General features: G+C 35.5%; 1 protein-coding gene across 2 annotated transcripts in view; it reads left to right on the forward strand.

Annotated features, from left to right (window-relative positions):
• The window catches only part of LOC148045088 (DBH-like monooxygenase protein 1), a 38,649-nt gene that overhangs the window by 9,244 nt on the left and 13,573 nt on the right, over positions 1–15,832 (forward strand). For both annotated transcript variants that reach the window (XM_087719143.1, XM_087719142.1), the window contains exons 2-4: positions 5,133–5,279; positions 6,355–6,522; positions 6,638–6,721. In XM_087719143.1, the coding sequence (XP_087575269.1) occupies positions 5,133–5,279; positions 6,355–6,522; positions 6,638–6,721 (399 nt within the window). The remainder of the gene's footprint in view (positions 1–5,132; positions 5,280–6,354; positions 6,523–6,637; positions 6,722–15,832) is intronic.

The following is a 15,832-nucleotide window of genomic DNA, read 5'->3' on the forward strand; positions in this document are numbered from 1 at the left end:
AGCACAAAAATTGCTGCATTTTGGGCAAACAGGAATTTTTGACTACTGTTTCAGAAGCAGCTGTATGTAGAATGCATTGTAATAACTGAAACAAATATATTGTACATTGTTGTAAACTGCCCAGAGTTGCTTAGGTAAGATGGGTGATGTAGAAATGAATAAAATAAACAAATACTTCTACTTGACTAGGTTTCTATTCTCATGGAATAGACGACATACTGCTAGGTTCATTTCAGTTTTCCATTGCTACTACCACCACCTGAGGCTCTGGATCATGCCTAAAGAATTTTTAGTACAACAAATAGATTTTTGATGGGATTAATTTTTCATTCAGTCTCCAACCCACAATTTGAATTTTTCCTCAATGAGCAGTGTCTGTTGTTTGATGACTCAGTATTAAGAATCAGTATGCAGATTTTATCATAATGACGTACATTCCATTTATATTTGACACACAGGTGAAACTTGAAAAATTAGAATATCATGCAAAAGTTCATTTATTTGAGTAATGCAACTTAAAAGGTGAAACTAATATATGAGATAGACTCATTACATGCAAAGCAAGATAGTTCAAGCTGTGATTTGTCATAATTGTGATGATTATGGCTTACAGCTCATGAAAACCCCAAATCCACAATTTCAGAAAATTATAATATTGTGAAAAGGTACAATATTCTAAGCTCAAAATGTCCCACTCTAATCAGCTAATTAAGCCATAACACCTGCAAAGGGTTCCTGAGCCTTTAAATGGTCTCTCAGTCTGGTTCAGTAGGAATCACAACCATGGGAAAGACTGCTGACCTGACAGTTGTGCAGAAAACCATCATTGACACCCTCCATAAGGAGGGAAAGCCTCAAAAGGTAATTGCAAAAGAAGTTGGATGTTCCCAAAGTGCTGTATCAAAGTACATTAATCGAAAGTTATGTGGAAGGGAAAAGGGTGGAAGAAAAAGGTGCACAAGCAGCAGGGATGACCGCAGCCTGGAGAGGATTGTCAGGAAAAGGCCATTCAAAAGTGTTGGGGACTTTCACAAGGAGTGGACTGATTTTGGAGTCAGTGCATCAAGAGCCACCACACACAGATGGATCCTGGACATGGGCTTCAAATGTCATCTTGTCAAGCCGCTTCTAAACAACAAACAACATCAGAAGCATTTTACCTGGGCTAAAGAAAAACAGACCTGGTCTGTTGCTCAGTGGTCCAAAGTCCTCTTTTCTGATGAGAGCAACTTTTACATCTCATTTGGAAACCAAGGACCCAGAGTATGGAGAAAGAATGGAGAGGCACACACTGCAAGATGCTTGAAGTCCAGTGTGAAGTTTCCACAGTCTGTGTTGATTTGGGGATCCATGTCATCTGCTGGTGTTGGTCCACTGTGCTTCATTACGTCCAGGGTCAACATAGCCATCTACCAGGAGATTTTGGAGCACTTCATGCTTCCTTCTGCAGACGAGCTTTATGGGGATGCTGACTTCATTTTCCAGCAGGACTTGGCGCTGCCCACACTGCCAAAAGCACCAAAACCTGGTTCAATGACCGTGGGATTACTGTGCTTGATTAGCCAGCAAACTCGCCTGAACGGAACCCCATAGAGAATCTATGGAGCATTGGCAAGAGAAAGATGAGAGACATGAGACCGAACAATGCAGAAGAGCTGAAGGCCGCTATTGAAGCATCCTGATCTTCCATAATACCCCAGCAGTGCCACAGGCTGATAGCTTTCATGCCATGCCACATTGAGGCAGTAATTGCTGCAAAAATTGCCCAAACCAAGTACTGAGTACATATGCATGCTTATACTTTTCAGAGGTCCGATATTGTTCAATGTACAATCCTTGTTTTATTGATTGCATGTAATATTCTAATTTTCTGAGATTGTGGATTTGGGGTTTTCATGAGCTGTAAGCCATAATCATCACAATTATGACAGATCATGGTTTGAGCTTGTCTTGCATGTAATAAGTCTATTTCATATATTAGTTTCACCTTTTAAGTTGCATTACTGAAATAAATGAACTTTTGCACAATATTCTATTTTTTTGAGTTTCACCTGTATATTATTTATGTTTTTGATAGATTATTTGAATGTGTAAAATCCCAGTAGCCATTTAATGTACATTTAGCTCTGTTATAAATCCTACATTCTCAAAAACGTTTAGTACTTTATTATTTTTTTAAATAGTAAGATACATACAATTTTGCATAATGTGGAGAAAGTTAGTATACCCAAATCTTCTATCTGATTTAAAATACTGGCATGTAAAAACATGAAACTGAATGGAAGATTCTCAGTAAATAAAAAGAAATTATGTTACATTTCTTTAAGTGCATTAAATATGGAATTTATTGCCAGATTATACAGTGAGGTTTAAATTTGAATAAAGTTAAAATGGATATATATTCACAAAAATGTTTCACTTCTCATCCAAGAAGCTTCTTCAGGTCAGAAGAACTGAACTGAAGAAGCTTCTTGGATGAGAAATGAAATGTTTCCAAGCAAAAAATCAAGAAAGTCCAGTTGCCTTTTGAAAAGCACTTTTGTGTAAACCATGTTCTGGATGATTGGGAATCTCCATATACATTCATTTATATTCATGGAAATGCACTATGGGCTACAAGTTGTGGAAGCTAAAAATAATAACATGCCAGAGTTACTCATCAATTGCTGGAAAACAGAAGAAAAAAGCAGTTCAGTTTACAGCCTGTTTTGAGCTTACAGTATAGGATCTGCTTCACCATTACAAAAAAGAATGCTGGTTTACAGAGATGGTGGATGGTGTGATGCTACATAGTTTTCTTTACATTCATAAAGATTCCTTACTTCCGTATCCAACATAGTAGCCACTGTACCAGTCCAATAATTAAAATGTTGCTAGCATAAAAGCTTGTATGCAGCATACAATTGATTTAATCAAGGTTTCAGATAAACTTGGTAAGCTTTTATGCTAAGACCCCTAAACAGTATTTTCTAATTACTGATTTCATTGTTAAAAGAAGGCAAAATCTGCAGTAGGTTGCATGGATATAGAGGATTTCTGTTCTGTATAAAACACCTGTTCAGGCCTATGAAGACAGCTGTCATTTTTTTTCTCAAGGTTTCTTCTGCAGCTGTGCTCTCATTTTTTTAGGGATAAAATAAAACTTATTTGCATCTTTTTGCAACATCCTTAAGAAATTACTCCCTGCCGTTTTGTATAGCAGTAATCAGAAACCATATCAACTGCAAATCCTTTTTAAGAGAACAAGTTCAGGGTCACAGCATATGAGAAGCAATTCAGCCTCAATGCCTTCATCTATAAGAAATTATAAACCACAATTTTTATGATCTGTAAAATCATCTTACTGTATATTACTGAAATTTCTAAATGACGTCTATTGAATGAAACATATCTGATTCATTCATTCTATCCAGCAGCCTAGAATTGCCTATAGTAGGCTGTGATTGTATGTGAATGTGTGTATATAGGTTGATTTCAATAACTGCTACACAACATGTTAACTTTACCATAATAGAGATAACTGACTTGCAAAATAGACAGCCCAATGTCTTCCAGATGTTTTATCTTCCAGCCTATAAAATAAGGACTGCAATGAATGAGAATTGTTCAAAATATCTGGAATGCAGTGACCCAGATTGCCATGTCATGGAACCATGTTATTGAGCACCAAAATGGTGGTGACAATAAATATTCCATTCAAGATAATATGTAAATTGAGTTTAATTTTGCCTAATTACAGGTAGGTTAAAATAGATAATCTAACATAAATTGGTTGCTTATCAGGGAAGTGACTAAATTTCAAACAAGATAAATAGTTGCATCTCTGAACTTCTACCAATCAGTAGTATCATATTATTTCTGATTAGTACAGTTAGTATGTCACATTATTATTTATAAAAACAAACTTGCAATACAATTGCTAAACTAAGTTCCTTACCACAAAAGGCTGCTAGAAATTTCATTTTGCCCATAGATTTCCATTTTTTTGATTTTGGGGATTGATCTTGCCTATCTTTTCTTGTCTTCCACTTAGCCTAAAACCTTTGGGAGTGGAGACATTCACAGCCGTTTCCTTTTATTTACATCTAAAAATAAGACATAGATATTTATTTAATTTTATGCAAATTTCCATTAAAAACAAAACACTTCTTTAAATGGTAGCTTTGCCACCTCCTTAAAACATCTGCAAATTTTATATCTCTGTGTGGTCACTATGCAAACTAGAAACAATTGCATAAAGTTCTTCGAAAACTCTTAGAAAGAACATTAAGCAATATTATCATCCTAATCTCAATGGAATGTGTTTTTGGAATGGCAATCACAAGAGTTGCTGAAATTGTGGTGACCTGGATGGTCAAAAAAGCAGCTGCACCTTATAACACAGAATTCAGAGGTGAAGAGGTTAATGATAGTACATTATTAACGCAGCGTATTCATAATATCATTTTTGCTACAATGAGGACTAGGATAATCTGTCCTTGAAACAGCAGGGAGACTCTGTAAAACATTTCCATAGTTTGACAAAATGAGGCGGTATACAATATCATGTTCCATTTTAATGTTTCCTCTCTAGAGAGTATATATTAGGATCACAATAAGTGGTATGCTTATCCCCTTATAAATAAGTGCCTGGGAACTAATAAAATGGATTTACAGTTACAGTAGAAATATCATATTTCTTTATTTTACTCACCACCCAATAGGGAACAACAGTAAAAAAGCACACACACAAAAATAGTGCATATATTATATAGTAGCCAGAGAAAATCACTATGAAGACATGTTGAAAGTGTATAATGCAGAAATACGCTATTTTTACAATTTGTTCTTGTGGATCATTTTTTTTCAAATATATGTAAGTCCACTAATACCCTTATGCTTGCAAAATAGATACCTCTTTAGATAAGGGTCTTTTATTATACAATAGTTACTGAATGTGGACTTTATGCAATGTTAATTATATTCAAAAGTCTAGATTAAAAATAATAAAATTTTCACTCATTGATTAGTATAAAGTATTTATTTGGAAAATTAACAACACATTCTTTCCCACAAAATTGAAAATGTTGTGGAGTTCAGAACATTTAAAAAGAAGAGCAGCAGGATAATGTTTTGATTTCTATCTTGAACAGGATTGCTTCACAAATGCAGACAGAATACTGAAAAAAGATTCTCAGCAGGATTACCATCTGGAGTATGCTATGGAAAATAATACTCACACAATACTAGCTTTCAGCCGGCAGCTTCACACTTGTGACCCAAATGACAAGAGCCTAACGGTAGGTAAAGGGTAATGCTAAACCTAATGATGAATCTAAATTAGACAAAAGAATGAAGAAGAGAGAGAGCTTAATATTAGCTTCTTGTTTTCAATCTAATCATTATGCTGATTATGCCATAATAAACAGTCTGTTTTGCTGTATGTTCTGATTAGGGAAGGTACAATGTAAGTGTCTCTTCTGATCTGTAATTCAGTGAGGGTTTATTCTATTGTGTGGGCACAATGGCTTAGTGATTAAAGACACTGAGTTTGCCAGCTGAAAAGCTGATAACCCAGGTTTGAGACTTGAGTTCTGCACTATGAGATGAGCTCCTGTTTTTGCTTCAGTTCCTGCCTACCTAGTAGTTCAAAATCATGCAAATGTGAATAGATAAATAGGTACCACTTTGGTTGGAAGGTAACAACATTCCATGTGCCTTGGCGTATCGTTATGCTTGCCACATGACCATGGAAGTTTCCTCAGGAAACCCTGGCTTCTTTGGCTAAGAAATGGAGATGAATACAGCCCACTAGAGTTGGAAACAACTGGACAAGGGAATTGGGCTGAGGGCTGATGAATTTTCTGGGACAGAATTTGAATATATAGATGATGTGGCAAGTTAAGAATAAAAGTTATAGGGCCTTTGAAGTCTATTCTAGATAACAGCCTGACAGCCATACTAGTCTGTGTAGAGTATGCTATAGTAAACCAAATGTAAGGTTACCTAAGGACAAATTACTTTTGTATCAAAATATTTACAGTAAAAATACAAAAGCAAAATGTAAAATTAAAAAAGGGAATTAATAATCCTACTCAGAGTTGAAATAATATACATTTACAACATATATTAATATAGAAGTGTGATCAGGAGTATTTGAAACATGTGACCCATCAGAGGTTTCTGAACTTCTGAACCAGTGTTCTTCAACTTTGGTCATGCTGATAGCAACTACAAGCAATTCTAATTTGGCAACATCTGGAGGGCCATATGCTCCCCAAATCTTTGCAAGATGGAAAATATATTCAGGTAGGCTGTGATCATAGGATTAGTTTTGTTTTTACATAACTCAGCAGCAGCTTTCCTTTTTTCCAGGAAAGCACAGTACGAGTAATATGGGCCTATCATGAGAAAGACTTTAAATATGGAGGTCAAAACTACCATGGTTCTAATCGGGGAACGAAGAGTCTTCGTTTATTGAATCCCGAGAAGAATGCTGTAATCCCGTCCTCCCTGCCATATTTTGACTTGGCAAACCAAAACGTAAGTTACTTGGGTTAAGTATCAGTGTAAGAGGGACAGAACTGTATGCTGAATTGTCTTGGGAAAAACACACTTCATATTATATTAGATTTTTCTTTCCATTTTATTAAGACAGGTGGCTATACCAGAACAGGACACGACCTATTGGTGTCAAATGTTTAAGATACCTATCCTGCATGAAAAGCATCATGTGATAAAGGTATGTGAGCTAGCTAGTGATGCATACAGAGCAGTGGTGGGATTCAAACATTTTTACTACTGGTTCTGTGGGCGTGGCTTGGTGGGCGTGGAAGGGGAAGGTTTTGCAAAATCCCCATTTCCTCCTGATCAGCTGGGACTCAGGAGGCAGAGAATAGGTGGGGTGGGGCCAGTCAGAGGTGGTATCTAAAGGTTCTCCGAACTACTCAAAATTTCCGCTACTGGTTCTCCAGAACTGGTCAGAACCTGCTGAATACCATCTCTGATATAGAACTTTCTGTTCGTAATTCTATTTCTTTCATGATGTGATTAACACATAGTCTTGGAAAAATATACTTTAAGAGCTAGAGCATATTTGTTGATTTTTTTAAAAAAACTGGTTTTTAAATAGTAAATATTAAAAACATTATGCTATTATTCCTTATTTCAGCAACAATGGTTTAAGGAATAGATGATCAATGAAACATTACCAGCATGCAAAAAGGAGGAGAAAAACATGAGATTCAAGCAGATATAAGATATCTTTCAGAATTATTTTAATTATACACTTTCATTTTGAATGAATAGTCCCAAGATAAGATGTTGCTAGGTACATTCTTTTTGTAGATTATGAAGTTTTACAAATTTAGATCTGAGCTATATGCAATCTTAACATAGTAGCCAAAACCTCTATATGGGAAATTTGTTTTGTGGCTAAGTATGGTTTTACATCATATTGCTTTGTTTATATAACTGATGCCAGAGGCAAAATTCCTTGCATATTATTTTTGCTGACACATAGTATTAAAGCCTTAGGTGTTCTAAAAGACAAGAAATTACAAGCCTATATATATTATACACTCAACTCAAACTTTCCTAAAAATCTGCCTTTGATTCCGTTTCATGATTGGAGAGTTTATTGTTCTTCTCTAAAGTAATTCATAATTGCAATAGGATGATTGGCTCTCCAAATCCTTTCTTGGATCTCTGTTTATTTAAATAAACATATGGAAGGTATAATTGCATGATTCTTATAGATATAGACAAAGGGAATTCATTAAGATGGAATGGATACATAGGAATCAACTGAATACCTGTATGAACAATTTTTAAAAGCTTTGATTCCTGTTTGTGATGTTCTAACTTTGGGAAAAATAATGGTATTGTGTCTTTGGCACATAAGGCCTTTGTGTTGAAAGGTTTTTATTTTCCTCGCTCCCTCAAGCATAAAGATTTTTAGTTCCCTAATCAAGCTTCAGGAATAAAGAGATAACCATAATTGGAGTTTGGAGTTTATTCAGTTTGTAGGCCGCCCTATTCCCCGAAGGGACTCAGGGCGGCTGAAGAAAAGCCAAGGGAGGGGAAATTACAAAAAGTAAGACAAAGACAATCAGACAATACGAACAATTTAAAAGCACAACAGACACAGCAAATTCGAGTAGGGGGGGGGGACTCAACCCCAGGCTTGCTGGGACAGCCAGGTCTTCACGGCCGTCCGGAAGGCCCGAAGGGTGGAGAGGGTCTGAATCTCCACGGGGAGCTCGTTCCAAAGGGCCGGGGCAGCCACAGAGAAGGCCCTCCTCCGAGTAGTTGCCAGCTGACATTGGCTGGCAGATGGAATACAGAGGAGGCCTAATCTGTGAGATTGAATGGGTCTGTAGGAGGTAATCGGCAGAAGGCGGTCTCTCAAGTTAATTAAAGGTTAAGAAGAGATGCTTATTGTTAAAGATTAAGAAGCTCTCTCTAGTATGTGTGTGTGTGTGTATGTGTATACATCTGAATAAATATATAGTATTCATTTAAATACATGTTCATACATACACTATCTAAAAACTCACAGTCTTTAAAATAAATGGGAACAATAATTTGAAATCTGTATCTTTAATTAAAGATTTTATTGTTTTTCTGTTTTAACAAGTTTTTTTTTAAAAATCATTTTAAAAATATTTAATATTTAATTTGCCAGTCTACATCACCTTGTTGAATCAATAATTTTTTTAAAAACGACAATGGATACTAAAAGCAAAATCACAATTTCATTCTGATGTGAGATATGAGGAATTCAAGTTTCAAGGAAATGTTTTGACTTGCTAGATCATTTTCAAATAGTTTTTTCAGTTAGCACTTGATTCCAGATTGAGTGATTCAAGTCAAGAAACACTATTTTCCTTTATCTTATTTAAGAAAAAGATATGTATGTATGTATGTATGTATGTATGTATGTATGTATGTATGTATGTATGTATTATGATTCAGTAAATAGGCATTTATCAAAAAATTAATTTTATAACCCAAAAATGCCATGACAGAACAATCGGATCACAGAAATCTAACAAAGTTTACATTGCTTACAAGAACTGATACCTATTTAGATCTGGTAAATTTCCAAAATCAACAGATAGCATAATTGTTCTTGGTCCTATGCTGTAACCATGCTAATTACACTTACTTAGTAAAGTTTTGGAAATTGCAAATATTTATTATTCTTCAGTCTTCAAAGAAATCACTAAAATCCTTATTTTCTTTTGACTTTCTATTATGTTATTTATTCTTTCATAATCTATTCAAACTCATTCTACATTACTTTTTATTGAGTGTAAATAAACCACATGGAAAAATACATAAATGAAAACTAATTTTCTTTTAGGTTAGATTACTCGTAGATCAATTACACAATTCAAACTGTTTGTGACCAGTTTACTCCCTGATACATTAAAAATTAAAATGTTTATTACATTTTAATATTTACTTTTTCATCAGCTAGTGGTAATTTATCTTCATGCAATGCCACAAGACTCTGTTTTTCTCTAATTCAGTTAATTCTCACCTTTTTCTTTAATGTTCAGTGCATTTTTGCCCATATTATAATAAACTAGACTATGAGTATAGATTGAATTTTGATAAATTCATGAAGACATTAATATGTTTTGCTTGAGTACAATTTATTTTAGATTTTTTGGAAATTATTGTTAAATAATTATTCTTAAATAATTATTCTGCTCCTCTGGATTCTGTTTCCCATCTAATAACTGACCCTATCCAAATTTGCCAAATAATTCTTGAGAGTAAGTTAGTTCAGGTAGGTATTCAAAAGTACTTGGACCATTAATATAGCAAATGCTGTTCCCTAGCCTTCCTTGTGCACCACCGCTGCTCCATCCTTCTCATTCTTATCCATAGCTTCTACTTTTATTCTTTCGAACTCAATAAAAAGAAGTGCAAAGACGTTTTATAAATAGTCTTAGGTCCTGCCTGCCCATCAACAGGACAACCCATTGAAAACAGAATAAAATAGGACCAAATTTGGTATAGTGGACAAACCTGGCAAATGAATGATTTAATTAGAAAATGACCAGAGGTTGCAAGGGTTGAAAAATTCCCAACCATTCTCATGCTTCCACATTAGTGGTGGTTTCCTACCTGTTTGGACTGGTTTGGCCGAACTGATAGTGGTTTGGCACCCTGGGTCACTGGAACCAGCAGCAACCCTGGCTTGCCATGTCCCTGAAACGGTTCCCCAGTTAGCACCGTTGGTGCTGCCATCTTGTTTTTCAGTTGCACGTGCAGTGAAGCATGCACATGAGTGCACCGAAGTAGTGCCGGCCAGAACCCATCCCTGACACACATAGGGAGGGTTACTCTTCCTGTGGGGTGTTTTGCCCTTGGGGAGGTACAGACCGAGTCCAGGAAAGGTGTAAAGAATCTTTAGTTGTATATCCACCTCCCCCAAAGTTTTCATTGTATTATTTTCATTGTTAATTTGTGTTCATTTTTGGTATTTAGATTTTGGAGAGAGATGTATATATGAATATTTCACTAAAGATTGTTATGATGGCAAAAGGTTTAAAATCCTGATATTTAGAATCCTGATATTGGGGAAGTAGTTCAGCATATTGGCAACTGCTCAATTCTACACTGCCCACAGTCCTTTCTCCCAGCCCTCCTTCCCAGTGTTACACATACTTATTGATTCTCCATGTGTACATACACACATGAACAGACATACAACAGGTGGAAAAATACACACATCACTCAGAGATGCAACACAGTCTTCGGTCAAAAAAGAAAATATAGAAATGTAAATATCAACCTTGGGCCACTGGTGACAAAGCATTAGAAAGAAATCTGGACTCTGTTCTTCATGCTTTATCTCATTCTTTTTTTGGTTTCTGCTTCTGTATTTCCTTTGCCTTACTACCTTATCCGTACTACTGCTTGTGAGAATGTATCTCTAACAATTTCTTCTAAATGTACAATGATGCCAACCCTAGTGTTGAATTACAGAAGAGGAGCAAAAGAGAAAAGAAACAACAACTGTCCCTATTTTTAATGCTTTGGGGTGAATCATAATGCAAACAATGGCTATTTAGATTCTCCCTGTGAGAAGATTAGTGGGCAGTCAATCATGTAATATATATTGTATACTTGATATGGATCAATTTCCTCTAATGTAAATGCAGCTGGAATAGGGGGCCCTTTGCATGTCACCCTAGCTTTGTGGGAACCATTGTTTTTATGGATGACTCTTTTGCAGCTGGAATAACTCTTTCAATGACATAAATACTGGGATGGAAAGGCACTGATTATATGAGCTTTCCCTTGTATACCCTACCAACATCAAGAAACTCCCAAATTTTCATTTATAATCTATATAACTGATCGGTATTTTACCCATTTAAACTTCTGCGGTGACCAATTATTAAATAGTCTCTATACTGTTAACAGAAATGTGTTTGCTTTTTCTGACAGAAATGAAATAAAATAATTACCAAGTTGGTTGATTCCATGGATTTTAATAAGAATTTCAATGCTTGCATTATATTTGTGGTTTACTGTTTTAGTGGTTTTGCTTTCCATTGTGCAGATCTATTACATGTATATATTTCTTATATATTTCAGGATGCAGGTTATCAATGAGCAGCAATACAGCATAAAACAGATACTGTGCTATTGAGTTGTCAGTTTTCCAAAAAAACATCATAATCCCTCATAATTGAATATATAATTGTATTTCACAATAGGTAAACCAGTGCTAAAATGTGTTTTTTTTCAAGATTATCAAAATATATTCAAGATGTATCAAAATATTACTATAGGTAATTGATTAAGCAAGCAGGCACTTAGGTAAACATGATTTTCAGATAGTTGTCCTTTGCATTATTCTTATTAAAATAGACATTCTCAAAGACTGATGACTAGTGATGTGCAAATGATCAATGTGAAGTCTCTATGGCCTCTCTATGTTTATTTCCAATCAACTTCCCAGGCCAGCCTTCCCTCACTGCATGAATCCGTGTTCACTGCAAGTGAGTTGATTCATGAAAATGCATCAGTAGTAGAAACCTCATTGCAAAGGAGTGATAATGCAAACAGCAAAATAAGTACTAACATTCATAAAATTGTTAACAGTGAACAGGCTTTGACTCTATATGTGTTCTATTAAGTAGAACACTAGTTAAGTAGTGGGAATACAACAGTGGAGAGAGAGAGGGAGAGGGAGAGAGAGAGAGAGTGAATGAGAGATTACATTTTTTTTAGTCATTTTATTCAATACACTGGATCATTATAATTGTACAGAGGTTGTCCAACATTTTTTAACTTCATAGTCAGAGACTATGTACCAACTTTCATATCAAGAGGTGTAAACCTGAGGCAGCCTTCACCAACCTGGTGCTTTTTAGAAAATTGAATCTTCAGAGTTCCCAGCCAGCTAACTGGGACTATGAAAGATGCAATCTAACAATTTTCAAGGATAACAGGCTAACAAACAATCTTACAAAATGACATGACTTTGCATTAATGATTCTGTAAATGATCTATTACTACTCTTGGCTCCTCCAACTCTGACTTCATATAAAAATATGGCTTTCAGCAATCATGAGCTGACTCAGCTTAATGTTCCTATGTCATAATCATGTTATTGTGCAATTTTGTTCTGGAACACATTCTTTATCTAATTGGAGTGTTGGAAAGACACTAAATATTGCCTGGTGCTATAAGAATTATAAATGTGCACACACTTGAAACCCTAGGAGAAAACAGTGAGAAGCATTCAATTCCATCCCAAGGGTTGAACCACTTTCCAGAATTTCTGGACTCTGCATTTTCAGACTTAAAATAGGAATATACTGATCTTAAAGTGCACAGGTCCTCTTCCTTTTATGCTCTCCATTCTCACCACTTCCTAAATTTTATCTTGATAATTTTCTTTTCAAATATGAATTAATTGCCCTGCTGCAATCTCTTACTTCTTCCTAGTTTTTCTTCACATGTACATTCATTCGTAGATTTGAACTTAACTGTGGTATAACATCATTTAACATATTTAATTCATGGTGTTACAGGCCACCAAAGTCATTATTATCATTGCCTCTTGTATACTAAATTGTCTGAAATCTGTGTGAGCACACTAGTAAAAAACGTTTAGAGTTACTGTCTTAAAATTAATTTTTTTCTATCAACTATCCTAGCTCGTGTGGTAAAGTACTATAAATATCAGGAATGTAAGTGGTTTCTCATTGAAAAACAAGTTAATTAATCAAAGGTCTTAATTACTTATGAAAACATGCTTACTGAGAAGGCAAATACAGGCTCAAAAACATTTCAGAGAGAAATCATTCACAATTTGAGTTTTAGTTCAACTGAAACACAACTCAGCAAAGAGAGGAAGATCCTAGCTGCATAAATTAAGAAAATATTTGCAAAAACATCTGAAATACACACGTCAATGGTCTTCCATATGAATACATACCATCTATAATTGAGATGATTAAAGGGTAGTGTTATACAAAAAGTAACAGTTCGATTTTCAGTGACTGGAAATGCAAGCTGGCAAGACCAATTGTCAATGTTTTATTTTGAATATTTATCTGAGAAAGTGGGGAAGGGGTTGGTCTATGTGGGAATGGAAAATCTAGTAATTTATTTGTAAATCTAAAACCAGGCCTAATGTAGCTGTGAAGGCCAAAAGTGGGGTTTAAATGTGGGGTTTGATTTTTACCATTATTTCAACTATGAATATACATGAACTACACACATTATGTCACCCACCTAGTGGATAGAGACTAAGTATGCAGAAACTACAGGTGAATGTTCTACAAGAAGTCCTTGATTTATGAATGACCATTTGCATTTATGATGGCTATGGCCAGAATAGCATCTCCCTACCTGTTGTAAACAGTCATGCCGTTTCTCTCTTGTCAAGATTGCTGCATTCACTTAAAAACACCTGCCAAAAAGATAATAAAATCACTTCTGGTCATGTGGACACCTCTATTTACAACTGTAATGACTTATGACTGTATTTTCAGTCTCAGTGGCACTCATAAGTTGAGGACTACCTATCATCTGTGGTGGCCCATCCTATTAAAAAAGTAAAAAGGAAACTTGAGGAGCAAACATCTGAAGATCCTGTTGTACATATTACAAATAGCCCAAGAGATGTAGTGTAATACAGAAAGAAATCTGGGGACTGTTAGGTTGCTGTCTGCTTAAATCACACATGCCTTTGTATGTATCAACCACACGTAATCCGTGGCACGACAAAACCACGCTCGACTAAGCCGCGCCCGATTAAACTGCGTCACTGACGTCATCAACAGGGCGACAACAGCGAGCGCGGAGAAAGAAGGGCGCTTTAAATAGTGCTTTGAAAGCAAGCCGATTCAACTTAAGGTAAGGGTTAGGTTTAGGGTTAGGGTTAGGGTTAGGTTAAGGGTTAGGGTTAGGTTTAGGGTTAGGTTAAGGGTTAGGGTTAGGTTTAGGGTTAGGTTAAGGGTTAGGTTTAGGGTTAGGTTTAGGGTTAGGTTTAGGGTTAGGTTTAGGGTTAGGTTTAGGATTAGGTTTAGGGGGGTTAGGTTTAGGTTTAGGGGTTAATTTTAGGTTTAGCGTTTACAGCGTGCTTCTGTCTCCGCGCTGTTGTCACCCTGAATCTGTCCAATTCAGTATGGTGAGTTGTTCTGCATAAATGAAATACCTAGTGAGATTGAGCTGATGGCTACTCCTTTTGTGAACCTGCTCAGAGTGATACATCTGATGCTTTTCAGTGGAGTTCTCCTCAACATGTTTAGATGGATTTGAGTGCGAGAAAAAAATGATTAGCCCAAGGCTACCCAGTGAGGTTTCATGACTTAAGGTGGGACTAGAACTCTCCGTCTCCTGGTTTCTAGCCTGATGCCTTAACCACTAGACCAAACTTTCCTGGGGAATTATGAATATTTTCAACATTGCTTTCTAAATGCAGAAATTTGTCCCTAATATCTAATTTGGATATTTGAATGAAAACAGAGAAGCAATGCAGAAATATAATCTGGAGAATGTCCAATGTTGATGACCTTAAGTCTTTTTTTCCCCATATGGCTTATTCTACAGGTAGTACCAACTAGAAATGCATGTAAGTTTAATGTAATCAAGTGCCTATATGAAAAGTGCATCGGGGATATTCAATTTTAACCCAAATACGAATTAGGTAAAAGGCAAGAGTTGCTTTACTTGGTATTGTTTGATAGTAAAATTGACACATAGGTAACAAAGATTTGTGAGAGCTACATGCCTTTCTGTTGCCCTTCACTTCATTCTATGCTGCTATTGAATTGCCTTTAAATCTATGAAGACAGAACAGATAGATGTTCCTATGTTATTCAGAGTTTTGCTAGATAATGGTTCTTTAATTTTTTTTAAAAAAAATGGATAATGATGAATATGAGTAATGTTCCCTTATAACTTGTAAGAGTGATTATGAAAGTGACCTACAAGATTTAATAGTATATGCTGAAAAATTCCCATTTTTTCTTTTTTTCTCCATTTTTGCAAGTCACTTAAAAAACTGTATATTTTTATGCAACCTAAGATAGGAAGTTTGGTTTTTGCTACTTGTTCCAAGTGTTCCAAGTAGTTCAATAATTCATATATTTATTATCTAGAATGCTTATTTAGCAATCAATATTGCTAACTTATAAAACCTACAAAATGATCTCAAAGAAAGAGATTCATAAAATCTTTGTATTTGGTGGGAGGGAAGGAGATTTATCTTTTAATAAAAATATGAGCAGACAAATAATTATTAGAATCTTGGTGTTCAAGGAACTGGGAATGAAAGTGTATGAATAGCCAACTTTAGTAATGAGTCATCACT

This window comes from Thamnophis sirtalis, unplaced genomic scaffold (genome assembly GCF_051295495.1).
Source record: "Thamnophis sirtalis isolate CommonGarterSnake01/CBP01778 unplaced genomic scaffold, rThaSir2_p1.2 scaffold_6, whole genome shotgun sequence".
NCBI lineage: Eukaryota > Metazoa > Chordata > Lepidosauria > Squamata > Natricidae > Thamnophis > Thamnophis sirtalis.